Raw genomic sequence first — 15,115 nt, forward strand, 5'->3', positions numbered from 1 at the left:
AGTGCACACCAAAGGAGTGAAAAGGGGGGGAATATACGGTGCCGTCATGGGCTCCGGAAAAACCGGCTACCGGTAAGTAACCTTGGTGTTTTCCCGTCTCCCATGACGGCACACGAGAGACTTTTGTAGAATAAGACACCTTAGGGAGGGATCACCACTTGCAGCACCCTTCTACCAAAGGTTAGGTCAGTAGAGGAAGATAGATCAAGTCGGTAGTGCTTAAAAAAGGTCAAAGGTGAGGACCAAGTAGCGGCTTTACAAATCTGCTCATTCGATACCTCAGCCTTCTCTGCCCAGGAGGCAGCCACGGCTCTGTTGGAGTGAGCCTTGATGCCTTCTGGAACCGGAGCGCCACTTGCAGAGTAGGATAACATAATGGCCTCCCTGATCCATCTGGCAATGTTACTCTTAGCTACCCCGTACCCTTTTCTACTACCCTGAAAAGCCACAAACAGGGACTGATCTTTCCTCCACTGACTAGTTACTGACATATATTGTACTATGGCTCTCTTTACGTCCAATGTATGGAACTTTTGCTCCCCAGGGTTTTTAGGATTATTACAGAAAGATGGCAAGGAGATCTCTTGAGTCCTATGAAACTTTTGGACCACCTTGGGGAGATAGGCCGGGTCTGGTCTTAGAACCACTCTGTCATCCAAGATCTGCGCATATGGAGGGCATATAGATAGAGCTTGTAGGTCGCTCACTCTACGGGCCAATGTTAAGGCTACCAATAATACAGTTTTAAATGTGAGTAGTTTTGGTGACAGTTCATGTAATGGGTTCAAAGGGATCTTTGGTTAAAGCCTCTAAGACTAGATTCAGGTCCCAGGGTGTTATCCTTGGGATAATGACCGGCCTCGATCTGCCACTGGACTTTATGAACCGGGACACCCACCTATTGGCCGCTAGGCCGCAGCCATACAGGGCCCCCAGAGCTGGGATCTGGACCCCGAGGGTGCCAGTGGCCAACCCGAGTTGCAGCCCCGACTGAAGGAACTCTAGGATAGGTCCCACTGGAGCTACATCCCCCAAAGGCTCCCCCAGGAAGCCTAGGAACTTTATCCATGTTCTACCGTAGATTAGGGATGTTATAGGTTTCCTACTTTTCAACAGGGTGGAGACTAACCCTGGTGAGAATCCCTGGCGACTCAGTAGCGCACTCTCAAAATCCAGGCTGTCAGATGGAAGCCCTCCATGAGAGTGGACCACTGATCCATGGGCGAGTAGGTCTGGAACCTCTGGTAAGATCCATGGATCTGTCACTGACATGAGTCCCAGAAGGAAGAACCAAGGTCTCCTCGGCCAAAACGGAGTTATAAGAATTATTCTTGCTCGATCCTCCCTGATTTTCCGGTCTACTACAGGGATCTTTGTTATCAGGGGCGAACGTATAGGCCAGGGAGAACTTCCAGGGTATTTGTAGGGCATCTACTGCGAAGGGATTTTCTTTTGAATTCAGTGAGCAGAACTTACTGACCCCTAGGTTGCGTGAGGTGGCGAACAGGTCTATTTCCGGTTTGCCCCAAGCCTGAACTATTTTTTTTTTTAATTCGTTTATTAAGCACCAGGATACAAAGAATGTACAACATACACAATGACTTATGATAAAAGGCATTATACAAAGCACACGTCTCCATCCACAATAAAATGTAATACAAAGAAATTGCACATTCTTATAAACAAGGGAACATGTATATTTCCTTCCTAGCATATGTAAAGGACAATTGCTTATGTATTTTCCCACACGTGTAGCAATCCAGTTTCACAAACCTTGTCATATCATGCAACCGTAGGAACTAACAAACTCCTAAACTACAACTACCGCTACATCATCTAATATCTACTATTTCCGCAGCCTGGTTTCCTATATCACACTATGTCACATGTGATGTCTCAGTCTTGCAAAGTGAGGTGAGAGGAATTCCACCACTCCCAGATCTTTTCAAATTTACCCGGGCATCCCCTGTTTTGGTATAACGTGCGCTCATATGGGACAACTGAGTTCACCAGCTTGATCCAAAACCCAAGGAAAGGACCTAAGCCCCCCATCCACCTCAGTGCCAGCACCTTCCGTGCCATAAACAGCGTCTCACGCAGAAAGACCCCAGTGTAGCGATCCCAGATCTCCTCCTCCCACACCCCAAACAAGCAGACCAATGGCTCTAGAGGGACAGGGGCTTGCACCAGGGATGTCAGCAGCGCAGTCACCTCTTTCCAGTATTCACCATATGAATAAAATCAGCATCTGGTGAGTGACATCGCATACACTCTGACGACTGAAGCCGACCCATCCTAAAGAGTCGCACCGGAGTCAAATATGATTGATTATATACAGATGTATCATTCTGTTGTTAACAGATGGTGACAATCGGAGACTCCAGAATCTCCTCCCACTCCTCTCCTTGCGTAATAGGGATGAGACGTTCCCACTTCATCTTTATAGAGCTTATGGCCGATTCTGCCCCTACTGACAGCATATATGTATACAAGGAGGAGATGAGACCCTGGGGACCCTGCGAGTTAAGAATTCCTATCAGAGGTAATGATGAAATAGTACGTTCCACACCCCCATCCCTCTTGTGTGACTGAAGAGCCGATCTCCGCTGCAGATAGCGAAAAAATTGAGATCTCGGAATATCATGTGTGGTCTGCAATTGTTCAAAAGACTTTAAGGTCCCCTGATCATACAAGTCTCCCACTGACGAGACGCCACACTGGGTCCAAAAAACAGCGGACGGGTGACTCAGCAGCTCGGGAAAATAGTCATTACTCCACAGGGGCATTTCATAGAATGGTAGAGTTGGAAGGGACCTCCTGGGCCATCTGGTCCAACCTCCTGCTCAAAGCAGGATTCGCTAAATCATCCCAACTATAACATCCTTAAACCCTATTACCTTCTTGATTTGCCTCCATATCAATCGTGCCAGCCGGAGCAGGGGCAGCAGACGTGGGGCATTAGTTCTTTCCATCTCAAGGAAACCTAATGGGCACTCCGCTCGTGCAGCGTGAAGCAGGTGGCTTTCAGAGTTAGGGAGGCCATTACCCGGCATCCAGTTATTTAAAGCTTTAGCCTGCCCAGCTAAGTAGTATAGGAAAAAATCTGGCAGCGCCGCCCCACCTCCCTTCTTTGGTCTTTGTAAAGTGGACAATTTAAGTTTGGGCCTAGTTTTCCCCCCAAATAAAGGACGTGACTAGAGAATTAAGAGTAACAAAAAAGGACATGGGCACCGCTACCGCACTGTGCTGGAGCGAATGGCTAAATTTAGGGAGTAATATAATTTTAATCAGATTAATGCGTCCAGCCACAGATAATGGGAGCCTACTCCAAGACGCAAACTTAGCTTTAACTAGTTCTAACAGGTGGACATTAAGTTGTAGATCAAGCGTACTATTATTAGAAATATGGATGCCCAAATATTTAAAACTAGACACAATAGGCAGCGAGGAGAGAGCATCCAACTGGAGCATCGGGGTATGGGAAAGGGGCAACAGGGCAGACTTCTCCCAATTTATGTGTAAACCTGAATATTCACTAAATCCATCTATAAGGGATATCACCGGTGGCAAAGTTTCCTCGACGTCACTCAAGAATATCGCCATGTCATCGGCATATAGGCCTATGGTATCCACCCGACCTGCTATATTTAGACCTCAGATATTAGGGAAGGACCTTATACGCATTTCTAGTGCCTCTATCGCAAGGGCGAAGAGAGCCGGGGAAAAAGGGCAACCCTGACGGGTTCCCCTATGTAATGCGAAAAATTCAGATATAGATTTATTATAATACGGGCCTTAGGTTTCATATATAATTTTTTGATCCATGTTATAAATTTAGTACCAAATCCATATCTTTGCAAACATGCAGAGAGGAAAGGCCATTCAAGAGAGTCAAAAGCCTTGGCAGCATCTAACGATGCCAATGCCCATTTATTATCTGGCACCAGGGAGCTATACTGGACAATTGACTGGACTCTTCTGATGTTCTTGTTCCTGCCTTGCTGCGGTAATGCTCTGAATTTCCCCATGGTGGGACGATTAAAGGATTATCTTATCTTAATGGAAGTACTTTTACCAGGCATAAAGCCCGTTTGATCAGGATGTATGAGAGTCAATATAATGGAATTCAACCTGGTAGCTAGAATCTTGGTAAAAATTTTATAGTCCACATTCACTAGTGAAATGGGACGGTCGGATCCACATTCTAAAGGGTCCTTCCCCTCCTTCCAAAGCACTATGATATTAGCCCCATAAAAGGACTCAGGCATAGAGTTCCCTTCCCATATTCCCCGAAATACCTTCACCAAGAGTGGCGTCACTATATCCCGATACTCCCAATATAGTTCAATAGGGAACCCATCAGGCCCAGGTTCCTTCCCAGAGGCCATGTCTGTTATGGCCTTATCTATCTCCTCTGCGGTGAACGCAGCGTCCATAAGGGCTCGCTGTTCCGAATCTAATGTGGGGAATGATATATCTGACAGATAGTCTAAACACTCCAAAGAATCAAAGTCACTTTTAGATTCGTACAGCGACCTGTAGTAATCCTGAAAACAGCCAAGAATATCCTCTGTCGAAGACACCAGCATACCATCCGCCCCACGAATCTGCAATATCGTATTTGAGGTGCTGTGCTGGCGCACCAGATAGGCCAGGAATTTGCCAGTCTGGTTCCCCAATTCGAAATAGGATTGACGGGTGAAGAATAGCTTGCGTTTAGATTTAGTATCCACATGTTGAGTGTATAACCTTTGGGCCGCCAGCCACTCAATCCTGATCCCGCTAGTTTGGTTAGATACATATGTTGCCTCTGCGTCTTTCAGTCGTTGCTCCACCTCGTCATCCTTCCCTGCGGTTACCCGCTTAATATAAGAGATCGTGGAAGACAAACAGCCCCTCAGGTATGCCTTAAGGGTGTCCCAGAATAGATTAATATCTTGGGGTTCCGGGTGGGACGCGATGAAGCAATTCAAATGATCAATCGTTCTGTCGGGAGACCCTATCTGTTTTAACCAGAAAGGATTTAACTTCCAAGCTATTCCACTGCCCATACTTGAGTTTAAGGATGACCAGGCTATGGTCTGAGATTCCCCTACTGCCATGCTCTATATCAGCCACCCACATTGCCAGACGGCCAGAATCAAATATATAATCTATGCGCGATAGAGAGCGCTTAGTGGAAGAATGACAAGTGTATTCTCTTAACTCAGGGTGACGCACCCTCCACAAATGCAACCACCCACCCCTCCCCATAAATAATGACAACGGGGTTGTAGTCGTTGGGGAGGACCCCCCAGTCGCTTCATTATCCAGCCTCAATTTATCCAGGCGATTGTTCATGACCATATTAAAGTCGCCCATACAAATAACATCTGGGTCTGGGTAGTTAAGGGCAAAACTCATTGCCTTCTGCAGGAGGGATATTCGAGCCGGAGGGGGGTTATAAATACATAAGACCACATACTTCCTGGTGTTTATCAGTGCATGGACAAAGACAAAACGACCCTCAGGATCCCCCGGAGATTCCCTCGCCTCCCATCTGACGTCTTTATGTACCAACAGCGAAACCCCCCTCGAGTAGCTGGTATGAAATGTATGGGCAGACCATTGTATCCAGGGTTTCTGCACGCACCGCGCCGTATCCCTAGTCAGGTGCATCTCCACTCTCCACCAAGGCCACAACATGAGGGCGATAATATCTGACCTGTGAAAAGACCTTGATCTTTTTCCGAGTTTTTATCCCTCTTACATTCCATGTCATACATATTAACTCCGACCCCATATTTCACTCCGCTGGACATGGTACATAGGATTACCCGGGCAAAGTTTAGAGACATCACCTAGAGACTGAAATTGCTGCCAACTGCGACTATAGCCCAAAAAATACCAAAAACCACTACGGAAAGAAAAAGTGAAAAAACAACAAACATAGGAGCAGAGTCCTGTACTCCCATCACAAAACAAACATGGGGATACCATCACTGATCTCAGTGTCCGGTATTGTTGGTGACCTGGACGTCCTCGAGTAGAGCTCCAATCAGCCGATTAAGAGAAAATACCAACAAGAGATACATTAGGATTCTTTTTCAGCAGACCCTCCATGGGATCGTAGCCACTCCGTCGCCTCCGTCGGGTCTGTAAAAAACAAAGTAGAGCCTCCGTGGACCACCCGGAGCCGGGCCCGGTAAATCATCGAGTATACAATATTCCTCTCCCGTAGATGTCTTTTGACCTCCGTAAACTGCGCCCGTTGTTTCTGGAGTTCTGCAGAGAAATCCGGGAAAATCGAGATCGTGGCATTATTGAACTTGATAGTACTCTTTTGCTGCGCCAGTCGTAGAGCCACGTCTCTATCCTTGCAGTTGAGGATGTGCGCTAGAAATGGTCTAGGTGGGGCTCCCGGAGGAAGAGGCCTGGTGGGGACCCTGTGAGCCCTCTCCACCGCAAAGATTGAGGAGAACTCATCGCCCAAAGTAGTTTTAAGCCAGTCTTCTAGGAACTGCTCCAGATGTTGTCCTTCCGATCGCTCCGGCAGGCCGATAATTCGGATGTTGTTCCGACGCATTTTATTCTCCAGGTCATCTGCTTTTTGCTTCCACGCATTCATGGAGCCTGCCACTTTCGTTAGTTTAGCTTCCATGGGTGTGATGGCGTCTTCTACCTGGGATACCCGCGTCTCCACCTCCGTAACGCGACCCTTCATGACCTGCACGTCTTGTCGGAGGCGTCCCACCTCCGTGTATACGTCCTCTATCTTCCCAGACAGATGTCCTGGTTAAGGAGATGGCCTGCATGAGCTGTTCAGATGCCTGCTTAAGGGTTAATTCCTCCTGCTCATTCTCCTCCCCACAATCAGATGGCCGGTCCTTACGCTGAGCTTGTGAGGGATTATTTTTATTGGGTCTTGAGCCCTCAGCGTGGTCCAATCTGGCGCATTGCTTCAGCCTTTCGGCTGCTGTTCCAGACCCCTCAGAACGACTCATTTCAGCACGATGGGGCACAACTGGGTAGCAGAAACAGTGCCCTCAGAGCCCACTGAGTCAAGGCTACAGACGGGTATATTGGTCAAATGGTGGCTGCATGGTCTCAGGAGCAGTGCAGGTCCGCAGCGTTACTCAGGGAGGCAGTGTCCAGATCCAAGCTGCAGATAAGGGCCACTATAGCCCAGGGAGAACCCCCCAGGACCCCACCACAGGGACACCGGCCAGAAAGGGATCCAGGTACCTGCAATGATGATGCCGGCAGGGCAAGCTATATAGCAGAGGGGGGAGTGCGGGGCCCAATTTTCCAGGGCACACACCTCCTGCTCCCCTTGATCAGTCAGAATGTGCTCTCACCTTCCTGCTGCTCCTCCAGCGCTGCAGCAGGGGAGCCCGGTGCCGCGTCTCTTACAGGCTGAGCGCGGGCCTCAAATATGGCCGCCGCCCTATGCAGGCCCCGCCGGCCATCCGGATCCTCACAGCCACGGGCTCTTAAAAATCCAGCTCCGCACTCCCACGGGGGGTCCAGGAGTGTCCCCAAGTCTCGAGGGGCCAGAGGACAGACAGATCTCAGCAGTGGTAAGGGTCTGCTGACCAGGTATTTTTCAGGATGGCAGGAGCTCTTAGAAGCACGTCCTCTTCGCAGCGCTACATAGCCACACCCCCAAGCCTGAACTATTTGTTGGAAAACTTGGGGGTGTAGGGACCATTCCCCCTGTCTTAGGTGCCTCCGACTCAGGAAGTCTGCTTGTGTATTTTCGACACCCCTTATATGCAGTGCCCGTGATGGACAACAGATGTTGTCCAGCTAACTGGAAAAGTAGATTTGATATTTCCATGAGGCCCCGAGATCTCTTTCCCCCCCCGGTGGTTGATGTAAGCTACCACTGCACGATTGCCCGTCATAACTCGGGTGTGGCGGCCCCGAAGCAAGGAGAGAAAAAGTTTCACTGCTTTCTCTACTGCCCATAGTTCTTTTTCATTTGAACCGTGATCCTTTTCTAGCGAGGACCAGGTTCCCTGTATCGAGTGGGATCTCAGGTGTGCTCACCACCCTGTGGCACTTGCATCAGTTGTAATGAGGTCCTCGACTGGTTTCTGCCACGGGATACCGGCTGTTAGATGCTCTTCTACAGTCCACCAGAGTAGGGAGTTTCTTACCTCCATGGAGGGACATAGTTCGCCCTCTAAACACCCTTCCTCAGTGTCATAGCTGGCCTTTGTATTTCTGTGCGAGCTAGGCCCCTTATTTTGGTCACATTGTTTTCTGGTAGGAGGCAGCGCTGTCGCTTGGAGTCCAGTATTAGCCCTAGGAAGGATTGCACCTTTACTGGTGTTAGTCTCGACTTGGGGATGTTTACTATCCATCCTAGCCTTAGTAACGTTAATATCACTTCCTTCACTTGGTGTGTGCAATGGGTCTCCGACCTCCCTATGACAAGAAAGTCGTCTAGGTATGGGACGATCACTATGTCCCAGGAACCAAGAAATGACATTACCTCAGCCATCACCTTGGTGAAGACTCTGGGGGCTGTAGACAGGCCGAATGGAAGGGCTGCGTATTGGTAGTGTTTGACCTGACTTTGGACATAGAGCGCTACTCTCAAGTACTTTTGATACTCCCGATGGATTAGGATATGATAGTAGGCATCTTTTAAGTCTATCAGGAACAGGATTTTTGTGGCCGTATTGATGGACTCCATTTTGAAGGAGCAATTGTCTACCCACTGTGAGCCTCCTCAGATTAACTATGGTCCTCCAAGAGCCGTCTGGTTTTTGTATTAAAAAGAGGGGGGAGTAGAACCCCTTTCCTTCTTCTTGAACTGGGACCTCCTGTAGGACTCGTTTTTGCACTAGTCCCAAGACTTCCGTCTCCAGGACCAGTTGTTGCTCTTGGGCTTTCCTTTGAGGTGTCATTATAAAGGTTCGCCTGGGCGGACGGGTGAATTTTATTTTTAAACCGTCCTTGATTATGCTCAGGACCCATGTACTGGGGGAGATATTTTGCCCAGGCGGAAAGGAAGAGAAAAAGTCCTCCCCCTACCTCCGACCTGATGTCATTGGGGAGATTTTTTGGAGGAAGTAGAGGGCCCTTTAAACATATAGCCCGATCCTCTCCTTCTTTTAAAGTCCTAATTTTTCTTATCTCCCGTGGGAAGACCCCTGCCACATGCTCCAAAATTTCCTCTAGTTTTTTCCCGAAGAGGAACTGGCCGTCACATGCAATGGAACACAGTCTATGTTTTGATGGCAAATCCCCCGGACACCCTTTAAACCACAGGGCTCGCCTTGTCGCATTTGATAAGCTTGCCGCTCTAGCTGTTAAACTCGCGGCATCTGCTGAGGTATCTGCTAGGAAAGCCACTGCTCCGTGTACCAGTGTCAGATTAGACAGTATTTCGTCCCTAGGAACTTTATCCCTGATCTGGTCCTCTATTTGTTGTAGCCAGGCCATGAAGGCACGAGCGGTACAGGAATCTGCTATTGCTGGTTTTTATCCACCCGACGATGCTTCCCGGATATGCTTCAGGAAACCATCTTCTTTTTTATCAAGCGGGTCTTTCAGCACGCCAAAGTCCTCTAATGGTAGAAATACCTTTTTTGAGGATTTAGCTACGGCACAATCAATCATTGGGATTTTTTCCCAGGTTTCTGAGTCTTTTTAAATGGGCACCACCTTTTTGATGTAGAAGGTAAGGCACTCGACCTCTCAGGGTTTTTCCCATTCCCTGTCTATTAAGGCCTTTATCTTATCATTTACAGGGAAGGTGCGTTTTTTTTTCTTCCCTTTCATCCAGTCCTCCAAACATATCCTCCTCCCATGATTTAGGAGTCTTTTCCTCCTTAAGGCCTATTGTAGACCTGACAGTTTTGACCAGCTTTTCCACGTCCTCTGTTTGGGAAACACGGACGGCCCCCTATATCGCTGTCTGAGGAGGCTTCTGAGGACTGAGTAGAGGAAGAGGAGGTGGAGGGGGACAGGGATTTTTCACGACCTTTTTGCACTAGAGAGGCCTCTGAATCCCTTTTACGGCTTCTTTTATTCGCCCTTTTAAGGGCTGCCTTTAGGGAGCCTTTCACCTCCTCTTGTATTGTAGCCCTAAGGCTAGTCACCAAATCAGGGATTTCATCCCGTATGGCTTTGTTTATACAGTCAGCGCAGAGATCTTTCTGCCACTGATCTGCCAGCAGGTGTCTGCATAGGGTGCATGCTCCATTTTTGCCGCTAGCAACCCCTAGTTATCAAACAGAAAAAAATGGAACCCCGTTACCATAAGGGTGACATTCACGTAGATCACTCACCACCGCTGTCAATCAAGGGTACCGATCTTGGAGGCTCCTCAGATGCACTCGTGACGCTTTTTCTGGACGTCTCAGAGTCATGTTTACAACTGCCGCTCCCACCACATGAGCGGCTACTTCTGGTATGCTGGCGGCTCGGCACTGCATCTGGCGAGAGCTCTTGCTGCTGCTGCCTTTGCTCTCTTGCCCCACTTCTCTTGTGAAGTTTTTTGGGCATGAATGTGTCTTCTGTGGTCATCCCTCTATCCGAGAGGGATCCACTGCACTCTCAAGCCTCCTCCGGTGCCCATTCACAACCCAACACCCCTCCTGCCACGCCGCCCAGATGATCCTTTGCCGGCCAGCGTTTTTCCCATGGGCGCCACCATCTTGGATTTTGGCGCCGCCCCCCACGTCACACGGGCACGCCCATCCCCAACATGCCTTGTGCATGACGTCAGAGGGGCGCGACCCGGGAGTGGCCACACCTCCTGGAGCTCCTGGACATCGGCAGTGGGGGGAGGGCGGCGCGGCAGCCACGGAAGAGTCCCTGGACCCCTGACCGTGCTGTGCTGACGCCCGCTCGGACGCTGAGCCCCCTGGTGACCCGCGGACAGCGCTTCCACCCCCGACGCCCAGCGCACAGGCTCTGCCTGATCTTCCACGCTGGCACGGGGGTGGGCAGGTACAGACATCTTGACACGCCATCTTCAGCACACGGGTCCCTGTCAGGACAGGAAACCCAACTGAAGCGAGGGAGAGGTACCGCCCCTTTTTATCTTCAGTAGGGTTCCTGTCCTGGCTGGGCGGATCCCCTCTCTCATGTGTGCTGTCATGGGAGACGGGAAAAAGCTGATCTTTTCATCTCCGGCAACAAGATTCTCCAATGGACTGTGTAGAATAACATTCCCAGAAAACATAGCTGCTACATCGGAAACCAAAAGAACAGTTTGCTCCATTGAAAATTCAACTGAAGCAACTATAGGCCGGTGAGTCTGACTTCTATACCAGGAAAGATCTTTGAACAAATTATTAAACAACATGTATGTCAATACCTGGATAAGAATGAAGTGATTAAACAGAGTCAGCATGGGTTTCTAACTAATAAGTCATGTCAGACTAACTTAATTTCCTTCTATGACGGAATCACTGACTGGGTGGATCAAGGAAATGCTGTAGATATAGTATATCTTGACTTCAGCAAAGCATTTGACAAAGTATCTCACACAATCCTTATTGAAAAAAATGACTAAGTATGGAATGGACAAGGCAACTGCTAGGCGGATTCAGAACTGGCTTAGTGATCGGACCCAAAGAGTGGTCGTAAATGGCTGCACATCCAGTTGGAAGAATGTCTCAAGTGGGGTACCACAGGGCTGTCCTGGGCCCTGTATTGTTCAACATCTTTATCAATGATTTAGATGAAGGAATTGAGGGTAAACTGATTAAATTTGCTGATGACACAAAGCTAGGAAGGATAGCTTATACTAGAGAAGAGAGAGAGAGGATTCAAAAAGATATAAATAAACTGGAGCAGTGGGCAGCAACTAACAGAATGGTTTTTAACAGGGAAAAATGCAAAGTACTACATCTGGGCAATAAAAATGAAAAAAGCATATACAAAATGGGAGGAATAGGGCTAAGTGACAGCACATGTGAAAAAGACTTGGGTATACTAATAGATCACAGACTGAATATGAGTCAACAGTGTGATGCAGCAGCAAAAATGGCAAATGCAATTCTAGGATGTATTAACAGAAGCATACAGTCTAGATCACGTGAAGTCGTTATTTCCCTCTACTCCTCTTTGGTCAGACCTCATCTGAAATACTGTGTCCAGTTTTGGGCACCACATTTTAAAAAAGACATCAACAAACTGGAGCAAGTTCAGAAAAGAGCGACCAGAATGGTGACCGGTCTGCAAACCCTGTCTTATGAGGAAAGGTTGCAGGATTTGGGAATGTTTAGTTTGCAAAATAGAAGACTGAGAGGAGACTTAATAGCTGTCTACAAATATCTAAAGGGCTGTCACATTGTAGAAGGATCAACTTTATTCTCATTTGCACAAGGAAAGACTAGAAGCAACGGGATGAAACTGAATGGGAGGAGACACAGATTAGACATTAGAAAAAACTTTTTGACAGAGTGATCAATGAGTGGAACAGGCGGCCACGAGAGGTGGTGAGTTCTCCTTCAATAGAGGTCTTCAAACAGAGGCTGGACAGACATGTGTCTGGGATAATTTAGTGAATCCTGCTTTGAGCAGGGGGTTGGACCAGATGGCCCAGGAGGTCCCTTCCAACTCTACGATTCTATGATTCTATGAAGCAAGCCAGGAACTCCAAATCTGTACACGCGCAAAGATCTTCGAGTAAAAAGGTGACTTTACAATAATGTCTTCCAGGTTACAGCATCACCACAATCCTTCTGGTCCAAAGTAATGCAATAACTGGAGCCAAGAACTTTATAAAAAAAAACCTGGGTGCCGTGGACAAGTCGAAGGGAGTGCAAGCAACGTGAACTTGGTTGACAGCAAATTGGAGAAAATTCTGCTGAGTTTGGAAGATGGGAATGTGTAGATAAACATCCTGTAAGTCCACTGAACACAGAAGCTCCCCATGTTCTATTGAGGAGGTGACCGAGAGGAGACTCCATCCTGAAGTGACGCAGCAAGACCTTCTCGTTCAGGAGCATTATGTCCTGGATGGGGTGCGATGTGTTTTCTTGGGTATAACAGTTTCTAATAGAACGCCTTGAAATCTTCTAGAGGTGGACAAGCATAATGACAACTGCCTGAAGAGATGACAAAGCCTGGTTGAAACTGGACCTTACGGTGGGGACCTTGGAGGGACAGGATGTGAAAATCATTTAGGACAAATGAGACTCCACAACAGGAGGAGAGGACAAAGATGCCACCAGTACGTCTGGAAAGGGGTACAACATCTACATGGGCGCAAGTCTTGGAAAAATAGCTGTCTAGATGCTCCCATGTCTTTTGTATTATCCCTACAAACTCTTCTTGGCTGGAATACGATCTAGCCACACGTCTACCACTTTTAAAGAATCTTGATTCAGTGAAGGGGGAATATCCGCCTCTAACCCTTAGAGATGAGTTTACAGCTGAAACAAGATTAGCCATCATCGTCTCTTCTCAATTGTTCCACAACCATAACAAGGGCCTGAAACTTAGATACAGACTGATCTAAAGCCAGCAGCGAGGGAGAGCTACCAGGGCACCATAGCTTATTAGCTCCCCTTGGTATGCCGGTGGGCACAGCCCGCCAACAATACTGACTGAACACTAGAGAATGTGGAGCATGCAGGCACCGGCTCTCGGACTGGTTGGTAGGCAAGGCCTGCTGGACCCGCTGATAGGCCCAGAGGAAAAATATATAATGACCCCCCCCCCCCCCCGAGAAAGCGCCAACTGCAAATTGGTCGGCGGGCCTAAGACCTAAACAACAAATGTGCACATGCACTCACCAGCCCCAAGTGCCCCCCTGAAACTTCCTCACACCATCCAGAGGAAAAGTTGCCCCACAGCTCACTCTGAAAATGGCCTACAGCCTAACCTGGGGGAGAGGTTACCACGAAAACAAACCCACCAGGAGGTGCAAGGGGGAAAGTGGGATGACTGAATCATTAGTCATGACCCCAACATCCAACACCCGAAGAAGAAAAAAATGTCAAAAAAACAATCAAGGGACTCAAGAGCAGACCATGGGCACAGTCCTGGACACGCTTAACCACTGGATCTGCCTTCTTCAGGACAGTTAAGTGTTGGATTCTATCTTCTGCTCCATGCAAATGGGCCACGCTATGGTGGGTGACCAGAAGTCAACATGGCAAAAGGACCAAAATGCCCCAGGTAGCTAATCGCCTACTGCGCCAAAGTTCATGGTTCTGCCACACCAATGAGAGAGCATTCAGGCTGAGCTGTACAGATTGTACGCTCTGTGAAAGAATGCACACTTACACTGCTCCAACCGTAATGATCATCCGAGAGCTACAACACAAACACAGAGAAGATGAGCACCGAACCCAACAAGGGGCCGAGACCAGCCTGAGAAGAAGCTGACCTGAGGAGGCCTGAGGAGAGCCGGTGAGGTGCGGTCTGCTGGGGGGGAACCATTACCTTTACATAACTGCTGGAGTCAGCCTCCAGGTGGCAGCAGATCAACCCAAGGCTGCAGCATCCTCCAATAGCACAACCAAGAAAAACATGTCCATCATCGGATCTCGGCTGCAATCCGGTGTACGGGGGTCTGCGCTCATACTTACTGCTGGAAGTTGTCATGGATGGAATTCAGCAGATTCACCTGAAAGAGACAAGAGACGTCAAAAGCCGCAGGATCCAGCACCAAACTGAAAACTGCCGCAAACATAGGCCCCGGATCACAAGAAGACCAAGGAAAGCCCACACCACCACCACCTTCATCTTTACCACTAGCACTGAAAAAAGATGGACACGGCGCTATGTGGTCATCCACACAAGGTTGTATGAGCCCGATGCAGAGCCATCGAAGTGCTGCATGTACAGGGTATCCCCCATAACATCAACACGTGCCCCCATAACAACGCAGTCACTGAGCACGGGGTCTCTCAACTCTACCCCAGCCTTCACATCCCTCACCTCCTTCTCCAGATAAAGCTTCTTGTCATCCAGGGTGTTGTACAGGGTGAAGAATTGCTTTGTCTCCTTGTGAGTGGCCGAGACTAAAAGACAAAACATAAAGTCAAAAGACAGCAGCCCCGGCCTGTAATTGGGGGAGAGCACCCCACCCTTCCTTGGGATCCTTAGATACCGCAGAACGGAAGACTAGGAGATAAGGGGGAGATGCAGGGGCTCGAGC

The 15,115-nt window shown here is 48.6% G+C and overlaps 1 protein-coding gene across 1 annotated transcript in view; it reads right to left on the reverse strand.

Moving 5' to 3' along the window:
• Positions 1-15,115, reverse strand: part of CCDC93 (CCC complex scaffolding subunit CCDC93) — a 118,171-nt gene that overhangs the window by 19,081 nt on the left and 83,975 nt on the right. The window contains exons 19-20 of the mRNA XM_073563824.1: positions 14,896-14,978; positions 14,544-14,581 (exon numbers count right to left, since the gene is read on the reverse strand). Coding sequence (XP_073419925.1) covers positions 14,544-14,581; positions 14,896-14,978 — 121 coding nt within the window. The remainder of the gene's footprint in view (positions 1-14,543; positions 14,582-14,895; positions 14,979-15,115) is intronic.

Source organism: Dendrobates tinctorius, unplaced genomic scaffold (assembly GCF_039654945.1).
Source record: "Dendrobates tinctorius isolate UK_male_01 unplaced genomic scaffold, ASM3965494v1 ptg000403l, whole genome shotgun sequence".
NCBI classification, from domain to species: domain Eukaryota; kingdom Metazoa; phylum Chordata; class Amphibia; order Anura; family Dendrobatidae; genus Dendrobates; species Dendrobates tinctorius.